At 44.1% G+C, this 23,683-nt stretch overlaps 1 protein-coding gene across 1 annotated transcript in view; it reads left to right on the top strand.

Moving 5' to 3' along the window:
- LOC122423127 overlaps window positions 1–23,683 on the top strand; it is a 308,231-nt gene that overhangs the window by 89,158 nt on the left and 195,390 nt on the right. The window contains 4 exon segments of the mRNA XM_043439907.1: window positions 2,195–2,584; window positions 5,925–6,233; window positions 6,324–6,641; window positions 11,089–11,181. Coding sequence (XP_043295842.1) covers window positions 2,195–2,584; window positions 5,925–6,233; window positions 6,324–6,641; window positions 11,089–11,181 — 1,110 coding nt within the window.

Below are 23,683 nucleotides of genomic sequence, written 5' to 3'. Positions count from 1 at the left end.
CAAATTTATTCCAGATTTACCTTTGATTTTCTGCAGCTTTACTAGGTGTGGAGGTTTTCATAGCCTTCCATCCATTAAAAAAAAATTCTTAATTATTATATCTTCAAATATTAGTTCTGCTGCACTGTCTTTGTTTCTCTTCTCTTCCTATTCCCCCTCTTTCTCCTTCTCCTTCTTCTCTTTTCCTTCCTTCTCATCTCTCAACTCTAGGACTCTAAGACATTCTGTGTTCAGTTCTGTCTAAAATTCTTTTAAACCTATTCATTCAGTTGTAATTCTAGATATTTTATTTTCAGTTGGCAACTGTTCCTTTGATTTTCTTATAGTTACAATTATTTGTTCATTTTTTTCATTTTTCACCTATTGATTCTTTCCTTTCCCCTTTTCCCCTAAACACATTGTTCATAGTTAAAATCCTTATCTGCTAACTCCAGCATATCTAGCATGTGTGTCTCTGCCTTCTCTTACCTTCCTTTTTTCAATTTTTAAATTTTCCATGTCATCCATCGCTTTACTTTTTAACTGAATAAGAGATATGATGCATAAGAAAATAAGATATCCCAGATATATTTTCTAACACCTGAAAGGATTCATATTCTGTTTTGTTAAGCAAGTGGGAGAAGGGGTTCAGACCACCCAGCTGTCTAGATACCAGCTAGAATTGAGCTGTAACAAGCCTGGGTTGCAGTACTGGTAGCACTCAGTCTACCTCTGATTTCTCTGCCTCTGTGTTATGGGCTTTCAGAGTTTATAAGTGAAAACCTGAATGTTTAGGTAGCTCAGCAGTCAGGAGGATGAGGGATTATCCACTCTGTTTCCAAGGTGTTTGACACAGTTCTTTGGCCTCCTGCCCTTGACAGTGTGTTTACTGGACAGATATTTGAGGAGAAAATCTGCTATATGGGAGAGGCTCTCAAGTCTCCAATTTTGTCACTGCAGCACCAGGTAACCCCCAAATCATGCAGGCTTCTCTGTCCCACTTTGATCCAGTAACCAGGCAACAAATTGGGAAATTCCCATAGAGAAAGAGAAGCTTCAGATCCTTGGCTAACAATGAAATGAGCTCCACTCTAGAATTTTAGCATGTTTAGTTTATATTGTGTCCACAAATGTCTAATATCTTCATTTTGTATCTAACATTTTATGGCATTTAAAGTTGTATCCAGCAGACCATTGGCCTGCTGCGAACCTCTCCATTGGAACCACTCTTCATGCAAGTACAAAATTCTAGATTTTATTCTCTACTTCATCATTCACTTAAAGTGCAACACTGAATAGACATCATTTAACCTTTCTTTACATTGCTTTTTATGTATTAAAGAAGAAAAACACAGTGAGTCTGTCAATATCGTTTGTTCAAGTGCTTTCAGAACAAGAATTTAACCTATTTTTGCTTTATGGTAAAGTTAGAAATGCATAATATTTTCCCCCTGGAGAACAAATAGCCCCCAACTTTGAATAATAGTGACTCCTGACACAAAGTGCAAGAAAAAATAATATTTACTTGAGAGAAGAAGCAGCATTCCAAGATTCCCAGTGGAATCTGGTCAATGTCAATCAATATCACCTGACACATTTCTCATGCAAGGTGGCCCAATCCACTCAAAGAGATCCCTTTTTTGTTTGTTTTTTTTTTTTTTAAACAAAGTATCCAGATCTGGAGTCTGAAGCTTAGAACCATCAGTGAAATATTCTGGGGCAAACCGAGACATCTCAGGGTCAATTTGTTTTTCAGTTCTGCATGACTGTACCAGGGAGAATGATTCTAACGGTAGAGGGTTCATGGCTGCTACCTGAGGCTTCTGATGAGGCCGGTTCCTGACTCCATTTCCTTTAATCTAATCCCTTTAACTCTCAGGTCAAGGGCACTAACATGTGTGTGGTTTATAAGGAATCCGTCCAGCAGCCAGCCCATTCCTGTGACTCTGGAGTCATTCAACTGCTCTGGGTAGAGAGACTAACATTTCCTGTAAATCTTTCTCAGATGCTGTGCAGAACTCTACAAATCAGAAGTTAATACTTCTGTCTCACCCTACTCAGTAGTGTATATTTCGTGTTTTTACCCATTTTCAGTGTTATTATTCTCTTATCACTGCTGTAAGAAACCAGACTCAGGTGCTGCCCCAGTGCAATGACTCCCTGTCAGAACCAGGGGACTCTGAAGCCTCAGAGGAGAGCGCCCCCTACTGCTCAGGTGAGGTCCCACAGGACAAAAGACCCTTCTCATCCCCCTTGTCACCGCCCCATTGTCCCATTTCTCTCTCCTCAGACAGCAAACAGCTCCGCCTGGTGGACGGGGGCGGTCCCTGCGCCGGGAGAGTGGAGATCCTTGACCAGGGCTCCTGGGGCACCATCTGTGATAACGGCTGGGACTTGGACGATGCCCGCGTGGTGTGCAGGCATCTGGGCTGTGGAGATGCCCTCAATGCCATGGGATCTGCTCACTTCGGGGCAGGATCAGGGCCCATCTGGCTGGACACACTGGACTGCACAGGAAAGGAATCCCACGTGTGGAAGTGCCCTTTCAAGGGCTGGGGACTGCACAACTGCAGTCATGAGGAGGATGCAGGAGTCGTCTGCTCAGGTATGGTCAGTGTATTGCCCTGTGGTGGCAGAATGGAAAGTTCCGTGGAAGCTGGTGTCTGATCACTGGGGCTATAGGATATAGATGGGCTAGAGAGGACTGAGACAGAGCCATCTTCCCTGAATGCACAAAACTTCTGTGGGTGATGTGCTTCATTTACTTTCCTGCTGTAAGTCTCTGCTATTTCTTCTCCAGTGATCTTACCTTACATAGTAGATTAAACTATTCCAATGAAAATTGATCTTCATAATGAAGATGAAGATCAATCACAGAGATATTTTCAAATCACCACACAAAGCCCTTTGCACAGTGAGCCTATGGGAGGGGAGGGCTAGAATGAGGACACAACTTCAGGATGGAGTTGTTTCTGTACATACAGTGTGAGACATTATTTTACACCAGGTTAGTAGGAGTGGAGGCACAGAGGATGTCACTAAACAGATCAGACAGGAATTGATGGGTTTGTGCCGAATTGCAAGTCTCTTTTGAAATTTTAGATGTGAATATTCATAGGCCTTTGCAGGTAAGACCAGAGAACTTTGGATGAAGTGCTCTGAGTCATAGGTTCTCCTTCCATTGTTACCATAAGAGATTCTCTGCCCATTTTTTCTTTTAAGACATCTGTATAGGCCAAAACTTTGTAAGAACCCTTAGCCACACACTGACAAGTCAAAAGTGGAAGCAATACCGTTTCTGTGATTTATGGTAAGAAATTATATAGTTGATGACTTCAGTGATTTAAGAGAATTGAATTGGGGGGTTTATTTCATATGAATAGGAGTAAGGGGACAGATGTAATTTTTGAAGAATGTAGAAAAGAGTTGTAGCAGCTGGGAGGGAGAGGGATTGTAATAGGAACTGAAAAAGGCACATGCGGGGTGTTCTGAGCAGCACTGATGGTCCAGGTGTGTGTGGTGTGGAGGATGCTGTGTGTGCCTAAGGATGCAGGATGTCTGTACAGCAAGAGACCAGAGGAGGATATATTTTTATTATATTTAATATCCTTATCCACTGACATCAGCCTTCTATTCCACAAACTTTCTCGCAATTTTCACACACATAATCTTCCACATAAATTTTAAAATCAAATAGAAAACAAAAAAGAAGTCATAATTTGTCTCAGAAGAGTCTATCCTTATGTGTATAAGACTTTGTTGATTATTCAGTGTATATTCAAGCATTTAACATTTATCAGGGTACATAAAACAGCATATAACAAATATTTCTTTCATGTTCTGCCTAATCTGTAATCTTATGGGGTTAATATAGCAACTAAAAAGTGTTGAGTAAAAATGCTTTAATTAGAATGTGTCGCCTATGAGCAAACTCCCAACCAGACCAGACTGGCTCTAACCTATGTCTCTCTGGGGAGATGAAAGTGATAAGTAATAAAATGCAAGCAGACCATCTTCTGTCTCGCCATTCACTCTTGGATAAGTGGTCAAGCTGATCCTTCAAGTCTTTAATTTCTTTTGGGTCTTTTCTGTTCTTTCCTGTTTTCTGTAGTAGATTTTTATTTTATTAGAATATTCTTTCTGAACCTTCAAAGTTCATATATTCATATAATCAGAATCCTTTACCAGAAAGAATTTCACCATGTACATTAATTATCATGAGCATACTTTGAAACCAGACAAGTGTGTTAAAGAAAGTGTTTTATGTTGTGGGTTTCTTTTTTATTTGGATTACCTTCCTCTACCCAAGATATGGTCCCTGAAGTTCAAACCATGATCATGAGTTTTTTCTTTGGTCTCTCTCTGTTTCATACCCCACCCACTCCCCTTTTAACCTACCACACACCCTGCCTCACTCCACTCCTACAGAAGTTCTTCCCTTTCAGAATTTCCTTTCCACCCATTTGTGGTTCTTAAGATTATTTTCTCTTGTCTGCAGTGGGAGAAATGGGAAAGATAGCAGGATGAAGTGGTTGATGGGAGGAGCATGGGATAAAATGCCAAATCTTCTATCTTTCATCCATATTGAGGCTTTTGCAATTTGAAAATTTCTAAATCATGTATGGCTTATTTGCTCCCTGGGCTTCCCTCATAGCTCAGTTGGCAAAGAATCCACCTCCAATGCAGGAGACCCCAGTTAGAACCCTGGATTGGGAAGATCCACTGGAGAAGGATAGGCTACCCACTCTAGCATTCCTGGGCTTCCCTTGTAGCTCAGTTGGCAAAGAATCTGCCTGCAATGCGCGAGACCTGGATTTGATCCCTGGGTTTGGGAAGAGCCCCTGGAGAAGGGAAAGGCTACCCACTCCAGTATTTTGTCCTGGAGAATGCCATGGACTGTATAGTCCATGGGGTCACAGAGAGTCAGACATGACTGAGTGACTTTCACTTCACTTCACTATTTGCCCTCTGCTCTCTTCCTCTTACTCTTTCTTTACAGCATAGTAGCTATTTCTCAAGAATCCAAATAGGAAAGGAACAAACAGTTAGCATATAGACAGGATTAAAATACTTTAACTTATCTTCACTCTTTAGCATTTCCTAAAGTTCACATGTCTAGTATGAAGTAATCAAAAACCTCAGCTGTTGCATGCTCCCACTGAGAACTCACTCTGTCCCAGGTTCTTTGATAAGTTCTAAGCTTTCAAGAAAGATGGCTATGACCAGCCCCTTCTCCTATGACTCTGAGCTTTCTTCCTGTCCAAACTGATCTCTGGACAACTTTTCAAAATCAGGTCACCTAAGAAATTCTTGGAATTTTTCATCATGAAAAATTATGAGAAACATATGTGAAATCATAACAGTAAACTTGTTATAATGTCTAGCTTTCCTCCTGTTAGCCAGAAGTCTCTCTACTGTTAGCAAGCACTCGCAGATTCAGCCCGCATGATTTTCCTTATCTTCAGTGACTTGAGTATCAGTTCCTGAGAGAAAACTGGCCAGTATTCTGGCCCCAGAAATCTCAGGATGGCCTTCTAACCTTGTGTGGCTCTTAGTCCTCTAACCTCTTGAGGCCCATGGGTCTACTTCACTGTGGGTTAGTTCAGCTCTGAACCTGAGTCTGGTGCCCACTACAGAGCAGTATCCTTGGGCTCTGTAGTTTCCAGGCCTCTAGATGAGGAATTCACATTCCTAATTAACCTCAAAATGCATGTTTTTGGAAATCAGCTATTTCAAACTGACCCTGAAAATCCTTCAGGGTTTCTTTTCAGAAATTTGCTCATGAAAATACTTGCTCATGAAATTCTGAGAATAACTGTCCAATATTCTCTCCAGGCGCCACTCCTGGAAAAGAAAAAATTTCACATTATTGCCTGTGACATTGTTTCCAATTGCCAAACCAGGACTATGGACACTCACTGGATTTCTTGTTGTTGTTTTCTTAGGATTTGTGCGTCTGGTTGGAGACAATGGACCCTGCTCAGGAAGAGTAGAAGTACGTCCTGGAGAAGACTGGATCTCAGTGTCTGATGGGAACTTCACACTCCCCACTGCCCAGGTCATCTGCGCAGAGCTGGATTGTGGTGAGGCTGTGTCTGTCCTGGGACACGAGCTCTTCAGAGAGTCAGATGGCCGGATCTGGGCTGAAGAGTTTAGGTGTGAGGGGGCGGAACCTAAGCTCCAGTTCTGCCCCAGAGTGCCTTGTCCAGGGGGCACATGTCAGCACAGTGGAGCTGCTCAGGTTGTCTGTTCAGGTGAGCTGCAGGTCGGGACTTAACCTCCCACACACTCTGTTCAGGTGAGAGATCATGAGATTTTGCTGAAACTCTGTCTTCTTCTACCAGTGTACTCAGACGTCAGGCTCATGACAAACGGCTCCTCTCAGTGTGAGGGGCAGGTGGAGATGAACATTTCTGGACGATGGAGAGCGCTCTGTGCCTCCCACTGGAGTCTGGCCAATGCCAATGTTGTCTGTCGTCAGCTCGGCTGTGGAGTCACCATCTCCACGCCCGGAGGACCACACTTGGTGGAAGGAGGTGACCAGATCTCAACAGTCCGATTTCACTGCTCAGGGGCGGAGTCCTTCCTGTGGAGTTGCCCTGTGACTGCCTTGGGTGGGCCTGACTGTTCCCATGGCAACACAGCCTATGTGATCTGCTCAGGTAAGAGAGAGGGACAAGGGCTACTGCTACTTAGGATGCTCCTGGAGTGAAGTGTTCTGAAGAGCAGGGAGTGAGGGAAAACTGGCTTTGGAAGATATTTCATGATGAAATATGGTGCTTCTCATTGTTCACTCATTTTTCAGATTAGGGCAATAAGTGTGAAGGGGAATAATATATTTTAAAGCAACATTGTTATTGACATATGATCATAGAAAACAGTGTATAAGCAGTAAGTGTAGACTTCAGTCATGTACCCAGAGCAGCAAAAAGAACACTCCCAGCATCAAGAGTCACTGTTTCCTCCAATAACTGTGGCCTCCTTCCTCTCCAGAGAAAACTGCTTGTCTAACTTCTACTACCATAGAGTGTTTTATCAGTTTTTGAACTTTATATAAAATCATTCAGTGTGCTTTCTTTTGTGTGTGACTTCTTCGACTCAACATTATATTTAGGATTCACTCATGATATTGTTTATAGCAGTACTTTATTCATTTTTATTACTGTAGAACATTGCTTTCATTGATAGCATGGCCATTGATCCATTCAACTGATATTAGAGATTTGAGTTGTTTCCTGCTCTTGACTATTATAAATATGATGCTAGAATGTAGCATGACAATGACTTTGGGTGCAAATACATGTTACTTATTTTCTGTGTTTAACATTTGCTCTTTTCTTTTCGTTTTCTTAATGTTACAGTATCCTTTGATGAAGCAAGTTTTTAATTTGAAGGAAATATTAATATAACTTACCAACTTTTCCCTCTGTATTTAATACTTCTTATATCCCTTTAAAAAGAACTTTCCCTACTCCAAGATCATGAAAATATTCTCTTAGAGTATCTTACAAAAGTTTCTTTTTCTTTTGCATGTAATTGTACATTCCTTCTGGGATTGATATCTGTGTAAGATAAGTCACATTTCACATGGACATCCAATTTGCTCAGAATCTTTTTCTGAAAAGACTTTTTCCCCACTGCAGTGCTACCTTTATCTTAAGCAGAAGAGCACATATGTCTGAGTCCTTTTTAAGACTCTGTATTCTGTTCCACTGTATCATTTGTCTATCTTTGCACCAATGCTGCCTTTTCTTAACTACTATAACTTTATAATAAGTCTAGATAATTTTAATTTACAGGGGTTACTTTGTATTAACTCCTCTAACTTTGTTCCTTTTCTTACTGACTGTGTTGGTCATTCTTGGTGTTTTGTATTTTGTCTAAGTTTTGGAATCTGCTGGTTAATTTTCACACTCCCTAAAAAATAAGCATAAGGGTATTTTGATTAAGATTAGATTTAATCTACACAGAAATTTGAGAATGGCTGACTTTGACAATTTTGGATCTCTCAATACATTGACATAATTTTTTATTGTTGTTTAGTCACAAAGTTGCATACAACTCTTTTGTGACCCATGGATTGCAGTCTGCCAGACTCCTTTGTCCACGGGATTTCCCAGGCAAGAATACTGGAGTGGGTTACCATGCCCTCCTCCAGGGCTTCTTCCTGACCCAGATATTGAGCCCACTTCTGAACTGGCAGGCAGATACTTTACTACTGAGCCACCTGGGAAGCCATTGATATGCTATATCCCTCCATTCAGCTAGTTCTTAAATTTCTCTCAAAAGTTTTGTCCACCTTCTTCTACATTTTTCCTAAGCATTTTATTTATTTATTTTTAATGTTATTAGTATTTCTTTTATGGAAGGTGTCCTAGGAATGAATTATCTCTGACTTGTTTTCACCTTTTAACATTTTTTTTTTTAAATTTTGATGTAATTTGAGACTTACTGAAAAGTTACAAGAATAATATAAGCATTTCCAGATGACCTTGAACTGGAGTCCCTCAATGCTAGTTTTTGTTTCATTCTGTCTCATTTCTCTCTGAACATATAAAATCTTACTGGATTAGGTTGCCATCATGATGTTCCTTTACTGCTAAAATACTGTGAGGAATTTCCCTAAGTAACTACAGGTTCAGTCAAGTTCTCAGCTGACTGCAGCCCCAGATGATATCTAAGTGCAAGTACTGAAAGACCCCAAGAGAGAACTGTTGAGTCTTCCAAAATTGCTGACTCAGGAAGTCTTAAGCAAAATGAAATATATATTTTTTCCTCCAGTGGCTAAATTTTGGGGGGAAATTTGTTACACAGCACTATAACCAGGACACTTACCATGTGACCTGCAGTTAGATTGGTGCAAAAGTAATCGTGGTTTTTGCATTGTTGAAATTTGCCATTTGATATTGGAATGTATTCTTAAATAAATGTGGTTATGTTTCACATCATTTAATGTGTATTTCTTGATTTTTATTTTGCTAATGGTTTATTACTTGCTGTTTATTCTATATGTATTTTAGACTATAGACATGATGTTAGACACAAAGCAATTTCAAGTGATTTTCTTATTCACTCAAAATGGGTCGTAAAGCAGCAGAGAAAACTTGCAACATCAACAATGCATTTGGTCCAGGAACTGCTAATGAACATATAATGCAGTGGTTGTTCAAGAAGTTTTGCAGGGCTTCCCTGGTGGCTCTGTGGTAAAGAATCCACCTGCCAGTGCAGGAGACACGGGTTCAATCCCTAGTCCGGGAAGATTCCACATGCTAAGGAGAGAAACTAAGCCTGTGCATCACAACTTTTGAGCCTGTGCTCTAGAGCCTGGGAACCACAACTACTGAAGCCCAGAAGCCCTAGAGCTTGTTCTCCATAACAAGAGAACCACCACAATGAGAAGCCTGCTCACGAGAACAAAGACTAGTCCCCACTCGCCACAACTAGAGAAAAGCCTGAGCAGCAGAGACCCTGCAAAGCCAAAAATAAATAAATAATAAATAAATTTTTTTAAAAAAGAAGTTTTGCAGAGATGAGAACCTTGAAGATGAGGAGTGCAATGGCCTGACATTGGAAGTTGACAACAACCAATTAGAGCAATCATCAAAGCTGATCCTCTTACAATTACATGAGAAGTTGCCAAAGAACTGAATGTCAACCTTTCTACAGTCGTTTGGCATTTGAAGCAAATGCTGAAAGGTGAAAAAACTTGATAAGTGGGTGCCTCATGAACTGACCACAAATAAAAAAAAACTTGTCATTTTGAAGCATTGTCTTCTCTTATTTTACACAACAACAATGAACCATTTCTCCATTGAATTGTGACCTGTGACGAAAAGTGCATTTTATATGACAACTGCTGATAACCAGCTCAGTGATGGGACTGAGGAGAAGCTGCAAAGCACTTCCCAAGGCCAAACTTGCACCAAGTTTGGTCACTGTTTGGTGGTCTGCTCCCAGTCTGATCCACTACAGCTTTCTGAATCCCAGAGAAACCATTACATCTGGGAAGTAGGCTCAGCAAATCACTGAGAGGCACTGAAAACTGCAACACCTGCAGTCGGCATTGGTCAACAGAAAGGTGCCAATTCTTCTCCATGGCAACGCCTGGCCACACATCACACAACCAACGCTTCAAAGGTTTAACGAGTTGGGCTACGAAGTTTTGCCTCATCTGCCATACTCACCTGACCTCTCATCAACTGAATACCACTTCTTCAAGCATCTCAGCAACTTTTTGCAAACAAAATGCTTCCACAACCAACAGGAGGCAGGAAATGCTTTCCAAGAGTTCATCAAATCCCAAAGCACAGCTTTACACTACAGGAAAAAACAAACTAATTTCTCATTGGCAAAAATGTGTTGATTGTAATGGTTCCTATTTTGATTAATAAAGATATGTCTGAGCCTAGTTATAATGATTTAAAATTCGTGGTCTTAAACCACAGTTATGTTTGCACCAACCTAATAGAAGAATATTTGTCCTCTGATCTTCTGTTTTAATAACTGCCTTATGCTGATCTAATGTGCTGATACATTCATTCTTTAGTTCTTAAATTCAAATATTAAGTGTTTTAGCTCTAGAACTTTTATTTCTTTTTTGTTAAAATTTCTCTGTCAAGAAACACATCTTGGCAATTAATCTTAAGAGCACTTTAATCAGGGCTATTTAAATTCTCTGTCAGGTAACTCAAATATTGAATATTTGGGGATATTTTGGGGAATGTCTTCTTTTTCCTTTTGGTTTTCCATTTGATCTCTTTTACATGAGTTTTTTTCTTCTTCTTCTTCTTCTTCTTTTGGTAACAGACATGGAAGATGAAAGCTTCTAGAAATCTTTCAGAAAAGATTTTGTTTTGTTTCTTATATTTAGATATAGATTTAGGTATAGAACACACTATTTAACTTGTTCTCAGTGCAAAGCTTGGCTTAAACAAAAATTGTGGCACTGTCAGAAGCAGACCTCTCCATGGAAAAACTGAACTCTAAATTTATAAACTTCACTGCTATTACAGCTTTCATCTCAAACTCCATCACTAGGTTATTATTTAGTTTAATTCAGTTTCCTGTTCTTCAACCCAACCAGACCTCTGATCATTGCTCTTTCTGCAGGAAACCAGACCCAGGTGCTGCCCCAGTGCAACGACTCCGTGTCTGAACCAGCAGGCTCTGCGGCCTCAGAGGAGAGCGCCCCCTACTGCTCAGGTGAGTGTCCCACAGGACAGAAGACCCTTTACAACCCCGTCACTGCCCCAGTGACCCATTTCTCTCTCCTCAGACCGCAGACAGCTCCGCCTGGTGGACGGAGGAGGTCTCTGCGCCGGGAGAGTGGAGATCCTTGACCAGGGCTCCTGGGGCACCATCTGTGACGACGGCTGGGACCTGAACGATGCCCGCGTGGTGTGCAGGCAGCTGGGCTGTGGAGACGCCCTCAATGCCACGGGGTCTGCTCACTTTGGGGCAGGGTCAGGGCCCATCTGGCTGGACGACCTGAACTGCACAGGAAAGGAGTCTCACGTGTGGAGGTGCCCTTCCCGGGGCTGGGGGCGGCACGACTGCAGACACAAGGAGGACGCGGGGGTCATCTGCACAGGTGCGCACTCCACACTGTCCACAGGCTGGGGGAGGGGTGGGGCCCTGGAGGGCGGGGGTCTGAGCTCTGAGGGAGAGATGCTGAAGGGACCAGAGAAGGAGGGTTCCTCCCATGGAGCCTGTCTTTCCAGCAGACATGAAGACTGGGCACTTTAATTCCTCCTGCAGCAGCTGAGATTCTGGTCCTTTCTTCTCAGTAGTGTTTCCTGACAGAGTTGTTTCTTGCAGTTAACAGCTGAAAGCAGGGCTCACTCTTCAGTTATCTGTGGGAGTAACACCTGGAAATCCTAGGCTTCCCAGGTTGTGCTAGTGGTAAATAACCTGCCTGCCAATGCAGGAGATGTAAAAGATGCGGGTTCAGTCCCTGGGTTAGGAATATCCCCTGGAGGAGGGCATGACAACCCATTCCAGCATTCTTGCCTGAGAATCCCATGGACAGAGGAGCCTGACATAGTGAAAACTCAAGATTTTTCCTTTACAGTTCTGTTTGCTAGGAGTCTAACGAGAGTCTCTGGGGGCCAACATCCCAGTGTCCACAGGGCTGTGTTCTCCCTGGAGTCTCTGGGCAGGACGCTTCTCCCAGCTTTTTCTGGTTTCCTGGGTGGCCTCATCTCTTGGCTCAGAGCCATCTTTATTCTTCTTCAGACAACAGTGCTTCTTCTGACTGTTCTGTCTCACTCACATTTCCCTTTAACTGGAGCTGGGAAAGATGATGCATTTCTCAGCATAGCGTGTTTAAAGATGTGTTAGGCTGGGGTCACATGGTTAATCCACAATATTTGAGCTTTATGTCTCCATCCCAAGGTCCTTATTAATCACGTCTGTAAAGTCTCTCTTGAAATGTAAGGTAACATGTCACAGGTTCAGGGATTAGGCTGTGGACATCTCTGGGGGCCCATTATTCTGTCGACCACATCACTGTCCACATCACTTTCCATTCTTTTAGAAGTTTTGTCAGGAAGCAGGATTCAGCTCCCATCACTGCAGCTGCCCTAGTTGGCCTTGCTCTCTGTTCACATCTACATTGTTGTGGTAGAAATAGGTGTACAGACGTTAATGAACAAAGTCAGGTGAAAGGGAGGCAAAAGTCAGTCTTGTCACCCAGTGGGCATCTCCTCTGCTGGATCAGGGGTGTGTGGTCACAACTTCTGGGGGAGAGGAGAACCTAGAGCACTGAGTTGAATGTTCACTCTGTCCCATCTCCTCCCTTTCAATCTTAGAGTTCCTGGCTCTCAGGATGGTCAGCGAGGACCAGCAGTGTGCTGGGTGGCTGGAAGTTTTCTACAACGGGACCTGGGGCAGTGTCTGCCACAGCCCCATGGATGATGTCACCGTGTCTGTCATCTGCAGACAGCTTGGCTGTGGGGACAGCGGAAGTCTCAACTTTTCTGTTGCTCTTAGGGAAGGTTCTAGACCCCGCTGGGTAGATGGAATCAAGTGCCGGAGAGCTGACACCTCTCTCTGGCAATGTCCTTCTGACCCTTGGAATTACAACTCCTGCTCTCCCAAGGAGGAAGCCTACATCTTGTGTGCAGGTGACTTACTGTCTGTTTCTGTGTAACTCCCAACCGTGTAGGATGTCGTTAGTATGATTTCATATTTCCAGATCTAATTGATGGGTTTTGGCTGAGTCTACAAAATGTAGGTGTATATTTTTATTTGTCTCTGTGTCTGTTTGCAGTTGCTATGGGATGTGGAGTCTGGTAAACAACTAATTAGATAAAGTAATTCCAGATGCTGATAAGATGCAGCGAACCACTCAGCCAAGTAGATGATGTAGCTTCTGTGGTCTCTTGTCATTTGACTGTGACAAAAAACCTTAGATACTTGTGTTTGGGGACAAGACCACCCCCAGCTGTCCCTGAACCAGAGCTTCCCATCATTGTTTCTGCAGGAGGGAGACCAAAGAGCTGTCCAGCTGCTGCCCCCTGCACAGGTACGTCAGCCCCGCCCCCTCCCCAGGGCCCCAGGGGCTCCTTCCTCCCACCAGGGGAGTCACAGGAGGGGCTGCTGCCTTTTCAGACAGAGAGAAGCTCCGGCTCAGGGGAGGAGACAGCGAGTGCTCAGGGCGGGTGGAGGTCTGGCACAGCGGCTCCTGGGGCACCGTGTGCGATGACTCCTGGAGCCTGGCAGAGGCCGAGGTGGTGTGTCAGCAGCTGGGCTGTGGCCCGGCCCTGGAAGCCGTGCGGGCCGCGGCGTTTGGCCCTGGAAACGGGAGCATCTGGCTGGACGAGGTGCGGTGCGGGGGCCGGGAGCCCTCCCTGTGGGACTGTGCTGCGGAGCCCTGGGGGCAGAGCGACTGCAAGCATGAGGAGGATGCTGGTGTGAGGTGCTCTGGTGAGTGAGGGGCTCGGGGTCCGTCCTGGGTGAGCTGGGGCAGGGCAGAGGCAGTGGGCTGGGCCGGGTGTGGTGGGGAGTTTATGTTCAGACAGCAAACCAGGGCTGGGGCTCTGATCTAGGACAGGGGAGCTGGGAGGACTGGACACTGCTGTTGTGGAGACTGAGGGGTGACTTCAGGTTCAAGAGGGAAAAAGGGCTGCCCTTCATTTCTGGTCAATTCCCTTTACCCAAACTCCTCTTTTTCTCTTTAGGTGCAAGGACAACATTGCCCCCAAATACAGCAGGTATTGTGATCCATCTATGGGCAGGGGAGAGTACTCAGATTCTAGGGACCTCTTCTGTGCACTCTCTGACAGCTAAGGAGAGGAAAGAGTCGAGGAAGCTCTGGCTTTTGGGGAGGAGCCAGGGCATTATTTTGGGGAACTCCCCTACCCTGGATCCCAGAGTCAAAAGGTTCTCATGCCTGGGGTCCAAGTGGCTCTGGTTCCCATGTTGCAGAATCTAAGGTTCTCCCACCTGCCCCTGTGTGTTGCTCCTCATCAGTGAGGCGCAGGTCCCAGGACTGTCTGATGCTCTGTCTCTTGAAGCCCAAGGAGAGGGGATGAGGCGGGTCCTCAGAGGCAGTTTAGGCAGGCAGCTCCCTGACAATCCCTGGCTCTGCCTCGGGGCCACACTGGCAGGAGTGAGGATGGCTTGTCTGAGGACGAGACCCGGAGGAGCTCAGTCACTGTCAGTGCACTTGTATCTGAGGCGGGGACGCCATTGTCCAGAGCTCCTGGAAATTCTGGCACAGAGGGTTTCTCTGCCCAGGACCTTCTCCAACCCTCTTTCCTGTTCTCCTTAGGGACCAGACCAGCCTCGAATCCTCTCCCTGGCATCTTCTCCCTTCCTTGGGTCCTCTACCTCATCCTGGGGGCCCTTCTCTTACTGGTCCTCATCATCCTGGTGACTCAGGTGCTCAGATGGAGAGCAGAGCGCAGAGGTGGGCTGCAGGGGGACCTGGGGACCAGGGAGCATGTGTGCAGGCAGGAGATGGGGCGGGTGTGAGGAGGGGAGCCTGGGCCAGGTCTCTGCTCTGAGTTGCAGGCTCCATGTGCTCTAAGTGCTGAGTAGACAGAGGCTTTTAGGGCTGGTACATGAGCTCTCATAAGTCATAGCCTTTCCTGTGAGATGAGACAGAGTTGGGGTTGAGCTGTATTCAGGGCCAGATGAGGGGAAAAGTTGCCAACAGGTGCACTGGGTGGGAAGCTATCCTGAGGTCCCTATAAGACCTGTGTGAGCACTGGGGAGATAAAGGATGTGTCTGCTGGTTCGGGGTATCTGGGATGACATCTCTGACCTGCTGGGGGATCTCTCAGCCTGCTGGACCAGGGTATCTGGGGTAGCATCTCTGACCTGCTGGGGGATCTCTCAGCCTTTTCCAGCTATGAAGGTGCTCATGCTGAAGCAGTGTATGAGGAGCTTGATTACCTTGTGTCACAGAAGGAGGGTCTTCTGGACAGCCCAGGTGGGTGTCTCTGCCTGCCCTCCTGGGACCTCTGGTTGTCACCTCCCATTGACTGCAAACATCTTCTCAGCACATGTAGCCCCCACATGTGCCCCAGACTCACAGCGGAAGCTCCACCAAAGTGGTAGGATGGCCTGTCAGAGCCCTGTGAGCCCCCAGCCTCTGTCTACACTCCATGAGCCAGGCCTGTTCCTTCTCAACCTTAACACTGGTCCCTTGGGTGTGGGGAGGGTCATTCTGTGTGTTGTGTGATGTTTGTCTCCACATTAGGCTTCCTGCCAGATGGTGAGGACAACGATGACTCCAGATCTGCTCCAGGTAATAGAGATGGACCCACCTCAGCTGGGTGTTGGGGAGGAGAGTTTCCATCATAGAGATGAGAGGCAAGGGAAACAGTCTTCCTTTGATGGAGCAGTAGCATCCCTTGTATCGAGATGGAGTCCATCCTTCCCCTTCTCTGGCTGTTCTGTGATGTCTCAAATTTGGAGATGGGCTCTCTGTGTCCAGAATCACAACAGAAACACAATGTTTCTAAAAATAACATCTGGAAAGCACTATTTGTCAAAACGCTTTAGTCATGCTTATGGTATACGAGTTCCTTTGAGAAAGATGTGTAAAATCATGTTTTGGCTTATGGACACTTCAAAGTGAAACATGGTCTTAGAAGAGAAAAAATCTTTTGAAGCAATGTGCCTCTCTATAGCGGCTCAGAAACTCGGATCAGAAGGGATCATAGGTATTTCCCAGACGAACCCCCTTACCGTGGTTTCAACTGACCCCTGCTCTGCCCTCAGAAGCCCCAATTCAGAAGACTGATGCCCCTGGTGAGGGTTATGATGATGCTGAAGAAGTACTAGTGCCTGGGGCTCCTCCTGCCTCTCACATGAGTGAAGAGGATGTGCTCCCAGTGAAGGAAGATGGGATGAGGTCTCAGACAGGTGAGTGGGGTTAGCTCATCTCCTGCAATCTTCAGTCTCTGTCCTAGAAATGGTGAGTTTGACTCCTCAACGCCCAGCCTCTCTAGAATTTCAAAACATCAGTAACCTCATGCATTTGATGGGCTTCCCTGGTGTCTCAGATGGTAAAGAATCTGCCTGCAATGGAGGAGACCCGGGTTTGATCCCTGGTTGGGAAGATCTCCTGGAGAAGGGAATGGCAACCCACTCCAGTATTCTTGCCTGGAGAATCCCATGGAAAGAGGAGTCTGGCAGGCTGTAGTCCATAGTGTCACAAAGAGTTGGACATGACAGTCTCAACCGTATACTGTCTTTAATGCTATCACAGTCCTTGGCAGTGAGAAATCATTCTCCTTTTGGCATTTAAGTCTCCACACTGCAACATAAATTTTCACTTTATATGTGATATGCTTGCATTAAAATGTACAGATTAGGGCATTTCCTGACAATCCAGTGGTTAGGACTCTGCACTTTCACTGCTAGGACCTGAGTTCAATCCCTGGTCAAGCAACTAAGATCCCACAAGCATTGTTCAGTGGCCAAAAGGAAAAGAAAACTTGATTATTTGAGCATTTTTATGAAATCCACAAATAGAACAAGTGTTTTGATAACTCCTCTGTGCTGTCTTATACATGAAAGGTAGTCAAAGCTTTTTTAAAATGTAGTGCAGTATTGAATTTGTGAGGTATTGGGATAATTTAAGATGAGCTCTGTTTATATGTCAGTACGAAGGAACAAAATCTATGATGTGCAATGGCCTTAACATTAAGCCTTGTTGGTAGTTCATAGGCCAGAGTTTGTGGTCAACTACAGTCTAATTTGCTCCAGACTTTTCAGGAGCCAAGAGAAGACACTCATTCTCTAGAAAAGACAATTTCTCCATCTGAGGGCCTGTGTGGTCCCTGGGAAGGGGCCTCCTGTGGCTGCACCTTGATACAATTTGTGGGCGTTTGGGAACAGGAGTTAACTAAGAGCAGAGCTGGTTTGTGAGTGAGGAATGCAGATTTTCCTGTTTCCACTCTCCCTCTCATGGTGACCTCATGTCTGTCAGTTGTGAGAGGAGAACATTAAATTCGTTGGTATGTTCTTACTGTTCCTGGGCATCTCCTTGCTGACTGTGTGGCCTGGAGGCAGGTCTTCCCAGAGCTCTTGTGTGAGCACAGGTCTCCTGTGATGCAAGGTTTCCACATGAGCTGAGGCCCCAGAGACCACATGGACTGGATCTTAGAGGACAGCCCGGGTCCATCCTCACTGTAACTGATGTGAAATAGCCTGAGCCTCCTGCCCACACCTGGGTCCCAGGGGTGCTTTGTTATCACCACTTAATTGACTCACTTCCACAAAACGGTCTGGTCCCTTTTGTCTACGTTCTAATCATACTTTTCTTTACTATTTCAGGCTCTTCTCTGTTCATCTTTGGAGAGGAAGCTGATCCTGGGGAAGGAGAAGAGAGCCTGTGGCTGCTCCAGGGGAACAAAGGGGACCCTGGGTATGATGATGTTGAACTCAGTGCCCCAGGAACATCCACAGTGACTTTCCCATAATGTTGTATTAAATATGCGATGAAGCCTCAGATATTCTAATTGGCTATATTTCAATAGAGTAATGCTGACCTGTAATTGTGTTATATGGAAATTGTTCAAAATGAAGTATTCTGAATAAAGTAACTTTTTGCTGTGTTGCTAATTTAGCAAGTTCCACGTCAAATGCTTAGAAAGGATTGGTCTGGTTCTCAAACACAATTTTCCTCAAAGGAAAACAAGATGTATTGCCCAGTTTTCTCACCTCCTTCAAAGGCTAATGAGGCCATGACTTTGCCTGGGATCACAAATGCTCCAGGTCACTCTTGCTTAGAAAAAGCATCGAAACTTGGTCCACATTCACACCCTCATTCCTAGCAAGATGAACTTGTTGACCAAAAAATATATTCAGAACCTGATAGAGTTAGTTTATTTAGTGGGAATGTTTAGGACTCCAGGCCCTGGAGACTGCATCTCAGTAGCTCTGAGAAAACTGCTCCAAGGAGGCAGGAGGGGAAGTCAGGCTGTATACAAGTTTGCAACAAAGGGAGCAGGCAGTCTGAACATCAAAGATCAGGTATCAAGTTAAGGAAGTTAGCTTCCTCTTTGTGGGAAAATGCAAGCCTCTGGACTCACTGAATTCATTCCTTTCATACTCACCTCAGCTATCTGGGGCCAATCCTGTTTCCTTGTTCACCTTAAAGTATGGCAGATGGCTGCTTCTTGCATTGTCCCAGCTCCTCAGCAATCATCATGCCGGGGGTGGCAGCATCCCCTGGATCACAGTTTTGGGAGACTTCATTCACATTTGAAGGCCAGAAATCGCTGATGGCTGTGACATTTCTTGTTTATTGATATGGCAGGAGATATTTTCATTTCACAAACTCATGGAAAAAACCCAATCCTGTATGTTCTTCTCTGAGATGTCACATCACCTGTTTTTAACCTATTCTTGGGCACCAGACTTTTCTCTTCTCCCATGTCTAGTTGGTTATCAAATCCTTATGAATCCATTCTTTCCATCCCTTTGTGCTATTTCTTCAGGATGCTGCTATTTCTTGTCTCTCCAGTAATCTATCCTTCTGAGTGAATTATATCAGCTCATATCTCTTTCTAAGTTGATGGAGGGCAAATTGGTGCTCACCACACCCTGCATCCAGGTGGGACAAGAGGGCAAGAAAGTGGAGACCTAGGCAGAGGGGATGCAGAAGAAGGGATGTAGATGGGAAGATCAGGAACATTTGGGTATCTATGTTTCAAATATGTGGATGGAGGTGTCTGATATGATTGAAAACTTAAAGGAAGAATTTGAGAGTAGTGAACTTCTCTGAAAACATATTGTTTCAATATTGTGTTAATCTGCTTACTATTGAAAATGTAAACATAATCCTGCTGTGATTCTTCAAGGTAGAGACAACTGTCATATAGGAGTGGCCAAGTAAATATTACCTTTACACAATACATAGCCCCCCACCCCCCCCATTCCATTGTGGACATGTGGAGAAGCTGCTGAATTAATGTAAGAACTGAGAGTGCTGGCCTGGCTGTGAGCTGAGTCCACCCGGTTACTGCTTGATGGCCTGCATGGTGTCCAGGGCTCCAACCTACGCTCACACTTGCAGTCTTCGTAGTTCTGTGCTGTGCTTGGGAATGGGAAGATGCCAAGGACTTCTCCCAGGGCAGCTCACATGGCTATTTACCACTGGGAAGTAATGAAATAAATGACGTATAATCAAAGAAATAAAGTATACCCACCAAGAAGCTCAGTGAACTCCAAAAAACACAGATAAACAATCCAATTCAGGAAAAGAATATGTGAACAAAATGAGGTTAAAAATTTTTCTTATCATTATTATTATTGTTTTTAATGTTTGTTTGCACTGGGTCTTTGTTGCTGCACATGGGCTTTCTCTAATTGCTGCAAGCAGGCACTACTCTTCTTTGTGGAGAGCAGGCTTCTGTACGTGGGGGCTCCCCTTGTTGCGGAGCACAGGCTCTAGGCGCTCAGGCTTCAGTAGTAGTTGCAGCATGTAGGCTCCTATTTGCGGTTTGCAGGTCCTAGAGCATGGGCTCAGTAGTTGTTGTGTACAAGCTGAGTGGCTCCGCAGAGGAAATTGATTGTTTTACAGAGATAGAAATCATAAAAAAGGAAGCAACACGGAGTTTGCTGATGGTTTAGTGATGAGGATTCGATGCTTTCACTGCTGTGCCTGGATTCTATCCTGGTCTGGGAACTGAGATCCCTCAATCTCTGCAGTGAGGCCAAAAAAAGGAGAAGGAACCAAACAGAAATTCTTTTGCTTAAGATTACAATGAATGAAGCACAACAAAATGAAAAATGCTACAGAGAGCATCAGCAACAGCAGAAGAATCTGTTACGTAGAAGACAATTGAAATTACCCAGCCAGAAGACAGAGAAGAAAAAAAAGAATGAAAAACATCTGAAAGAACCTGTGTGAACTACGGGATAACATTCACAGAAAAAACCTGCACATAACTGGAGTCCCAGAGAGCGAGGAAGAGACAGAGATTTTGCTTAAAGAAATAATACCAGGTAAGTCCCAAATGGGATCAGATTTAGACATCCAAGTTCATGTAGCTAATAGGTCACCCCTCAGAGTTCATTCAAAACTATCCTCTCCAAGACACATTTCCTACAATCAAGACAAAAAGAGAATTTTAGAAGCATCAAGAGAAAAGTAAATGCTGACAAAAAAGACATCCCCTTAAGAATATCACTGGGTTTCTGGGAATAAACCTGGCAGGGCAGGAGAGACTAGGATGATATATTCAAGCTGATGAAAGTAAAAACCTGCCAACCAAGAATACTTTTCTCAGGAAGGTTGTCTTTCAGAAATGAAGATGACAGAAAGACTTTCCCAAACAAACAACAGTTGAGGAAGTTCACCAACACAGGTTTGTCTTACAAGGTTGCCGAAGGGAGTTCAAGCTAAATGCTGCTGCTATTGCTGCTAAGTCGCTTCAGTCGTGTCCAACTCTGTGAGACCCCATAGATGGCAGCCCACCAGGCTCCCCCATCCCTCGACTTCTCAGGCAAGGACACTTGAGTGGGTTGCCATTGCCTTCTCCAATGCAGGAAAGTGGAAAGTGAAAGTGAAGTCGCTCAGTCGTGTCCGACTCTTAGCGACCCCATGGACTGTAGCCTACAAGGCTCCTGGGTCCATGGGATTTTCCAGACAAGTGTCCTGGAGTCGGGTGCCATTGCCTTCTCTGCTTCAAGCTAAATGAAGGATACTAATAATCATATGAAAGAAGCTACAACAGATTTGTAAATGTAAATATGTAATCCAATTCAGAAAACTCTAATATACAAACTATATAGTGAAAGTGAAAGTTGCTTAGTCGTGTCCAACTCTTTGTGACCCCCTTGGACTGTCTATGGAATTCTCCATGCCAAAATACTGGAGTGGATAGACTTTCCCTTCTCCAGGGGATCTTCCCAACCCAGGGATCAAACCCAGGTCTCCCACCCAGGTCTCTCCAGATTCTTTATCGGCTGAGCCACAAGGGAAGCCCAAGAACACAGGAGTGGGCAGCCTATCCCTTCTTCAGTGGATCTTCCCGACCAAGGAAACGAACTGGGGTTTCCTGCATTGCAGGTGGATCCTGTACCAATTGAGCTATCAGGGAAGCCCACAAAATATACAATGGACTTGTAAATGTAAATGTGTAATACAACTCAGAATATTCTAATACTGAATATGATAGTGTGCTAACCAGTTAACTGTAGTCTAAAGAAAGTATTAAAATAACTATAAAGAAAATTTTTTTGTTAGTGGATATACAATATAAAGAGAGGCAAATTCTGACATCAAAACCAGAAAGTGTAAGGGGATAAAAAGCTATAGCTTTTGTATGTGATTGAAATTAATTTATCAGTGTAATATACACTGTTGTGTCTGTAAGATGTTATACGTGAGTCTCATGGCAACAAAAGTGTAAAACCTACAGTAGAGTCACAAAAAGTAAAGAGAAAGGAGTCAGAGCACACCTTTATCCAAAGTTATTAGCTCACAGTTCTAACTGTTGTGCAGAACAGTTGAGGTGTCCTGGTCTCTACAGCATCCTTCAGGATCAGCCCCAGAGGACTCTCCTTTCACAAAGTGAAAGATGAATTAGTCTGCTTTTTTTTTTAAGCAAAAGAACTCTTTCTGCAGCTCATTTCCTTCCTTATATCATACAGACAGCGCAGCTGTACTTTTTAATTGCAAACTTTCTTCCTGTGATGTCGCTGTGAGGTTTTAATTGAAAAACTGCCAAATGATAAATCATATGAATACCCTGTCTCCTCCGTTTGGTCTGATTAAGACTTAATAAGAGGCTACATGTTAGTATGCTGTGGTTTGTCTCCTGTATCCTTAGAGATAGAGATTTGCAGGGTTCGTTGTGACATGTCTGTTGGTGATAAGCTCCCTCTGTTTGAAAATCAAAACTTGCCCTGTTAATTGCAGAAAACATTTGCCTTTAAAACAAAAATGTCAGTTAGCTAAGTGGTGTCCTCAAAAATAGTTCTCTATATGTAAGATAATTTCTCTTGAATATCCAGCAGGGTCTAATTCAGTCATTCAATAAACATTATCAGAGCATCTATTAAGTTATAGAGAGTGGAAATACAGAACTTATACTCAGGTACAGGCCCATCTCCAATCCTGGGCCCTGGACGGGCCTTAGCAGAAACTTGCAGCCTGCAGTAGCCTTGGGTAGCATGCCCAGATGGGGAAGGAGTCAACGATAAGGAAAGGAGAATCTGTTTACAGACTTTTAGGTGTTAAAGGAGGAACACATTTGCTGTATTTCCTGTGTTCTTAGGCTGATCTGCAGGCTGGACTCAGCTGCATTAAAGCTCCAAGTGCAATAGAGCATCAGGTCATAGAGTTCAAGTCTGAGCAACCACTCAGCCTTTGAACTCTGAGTGCCATCTCAGTGGCACTAATCTTGAGTTTAAGTGGTTTAAGAATGACCACCTGCAGGAACTCAATAGCTCTGGAGTTGGTAATACATCAATTCTGAGCAGAGATGGATTAATCCTGAAGGTAATGAAGCCTCACCTGCACAGACTCTCCTTGCACCAACTCCTCCCAAGTTCTGAGGCAGGCCCTAGGGCTGTGCTCACAAGGATATAGGCTTTGAATGTGCTGTTTTCTTGAGTTTGAAAACTTGTTGCTGAACCACAGAAAGACGCCGGGATTCTTGGCCTCCGGAGGAGAAGAATTCAATCCAAGGCCAGAGACGAGGCTTGATTGCTCGGAGCTTTTGTGTAATAAAGTTTTATCAAAGTATATAGGAGACATAGAAAGCTTCTGACATAGGCATCAGAAGCGGGAAGAAAGAGCACTCCCCTGCTAGTGTTAGCAATGGAGTAATATACTCTGCAATTAGTTATTACAGTGAATCAAAAGAATGTCTGGAGGTTGTAAAGACCTCACTAGACCTACTCCCATAATTTACATTTTAAGATAACAGGATTAGCCAGAAGGTTTTTCCCAGAGGCTCCTCAAGCAGGATACATTATTGTTATATAATCCTAAGGAATGTAGAGGAAAAGAGAAGAAAAAAAGTTTGTCCTTTCTTCCTCCTTGAGAATTCCAGACCCCTCTCTCCTTGGGGACCCCTAGACTTCTTATCAACTGGCCCAGGAAATGACTCTCTCAAGTTGAGGGGAAAAAAATTAGCAAAATTATTTCTTACCCAAACGTGAAGAATTCTTTCTGTGGAAAATTCTTCAAAGATGGGAATACCAGACAATGTTACCTGTCTCCTGAGAGATCTTT

Source organism: Cervus canadensis, chromosome 21 (genome assembly GCF_019320065.1).
Source record: "Cervus canadensis isolate Bull #8, Minnesota chromosome 21, ASM1932006v1, whole genome shotgun sequence".
Taxonomy (NCBI): domain Eukaryota; kingdom Metazoa; phylum Chordata; class Mammalia; order Artiodactyla; family Cervidae; genus Cervus; species Cervus canadensis.
Note: the sequence above shows the minus strand (reverse complement) of the source record. Positions and strands in the feature narration are given on the sequence as shown.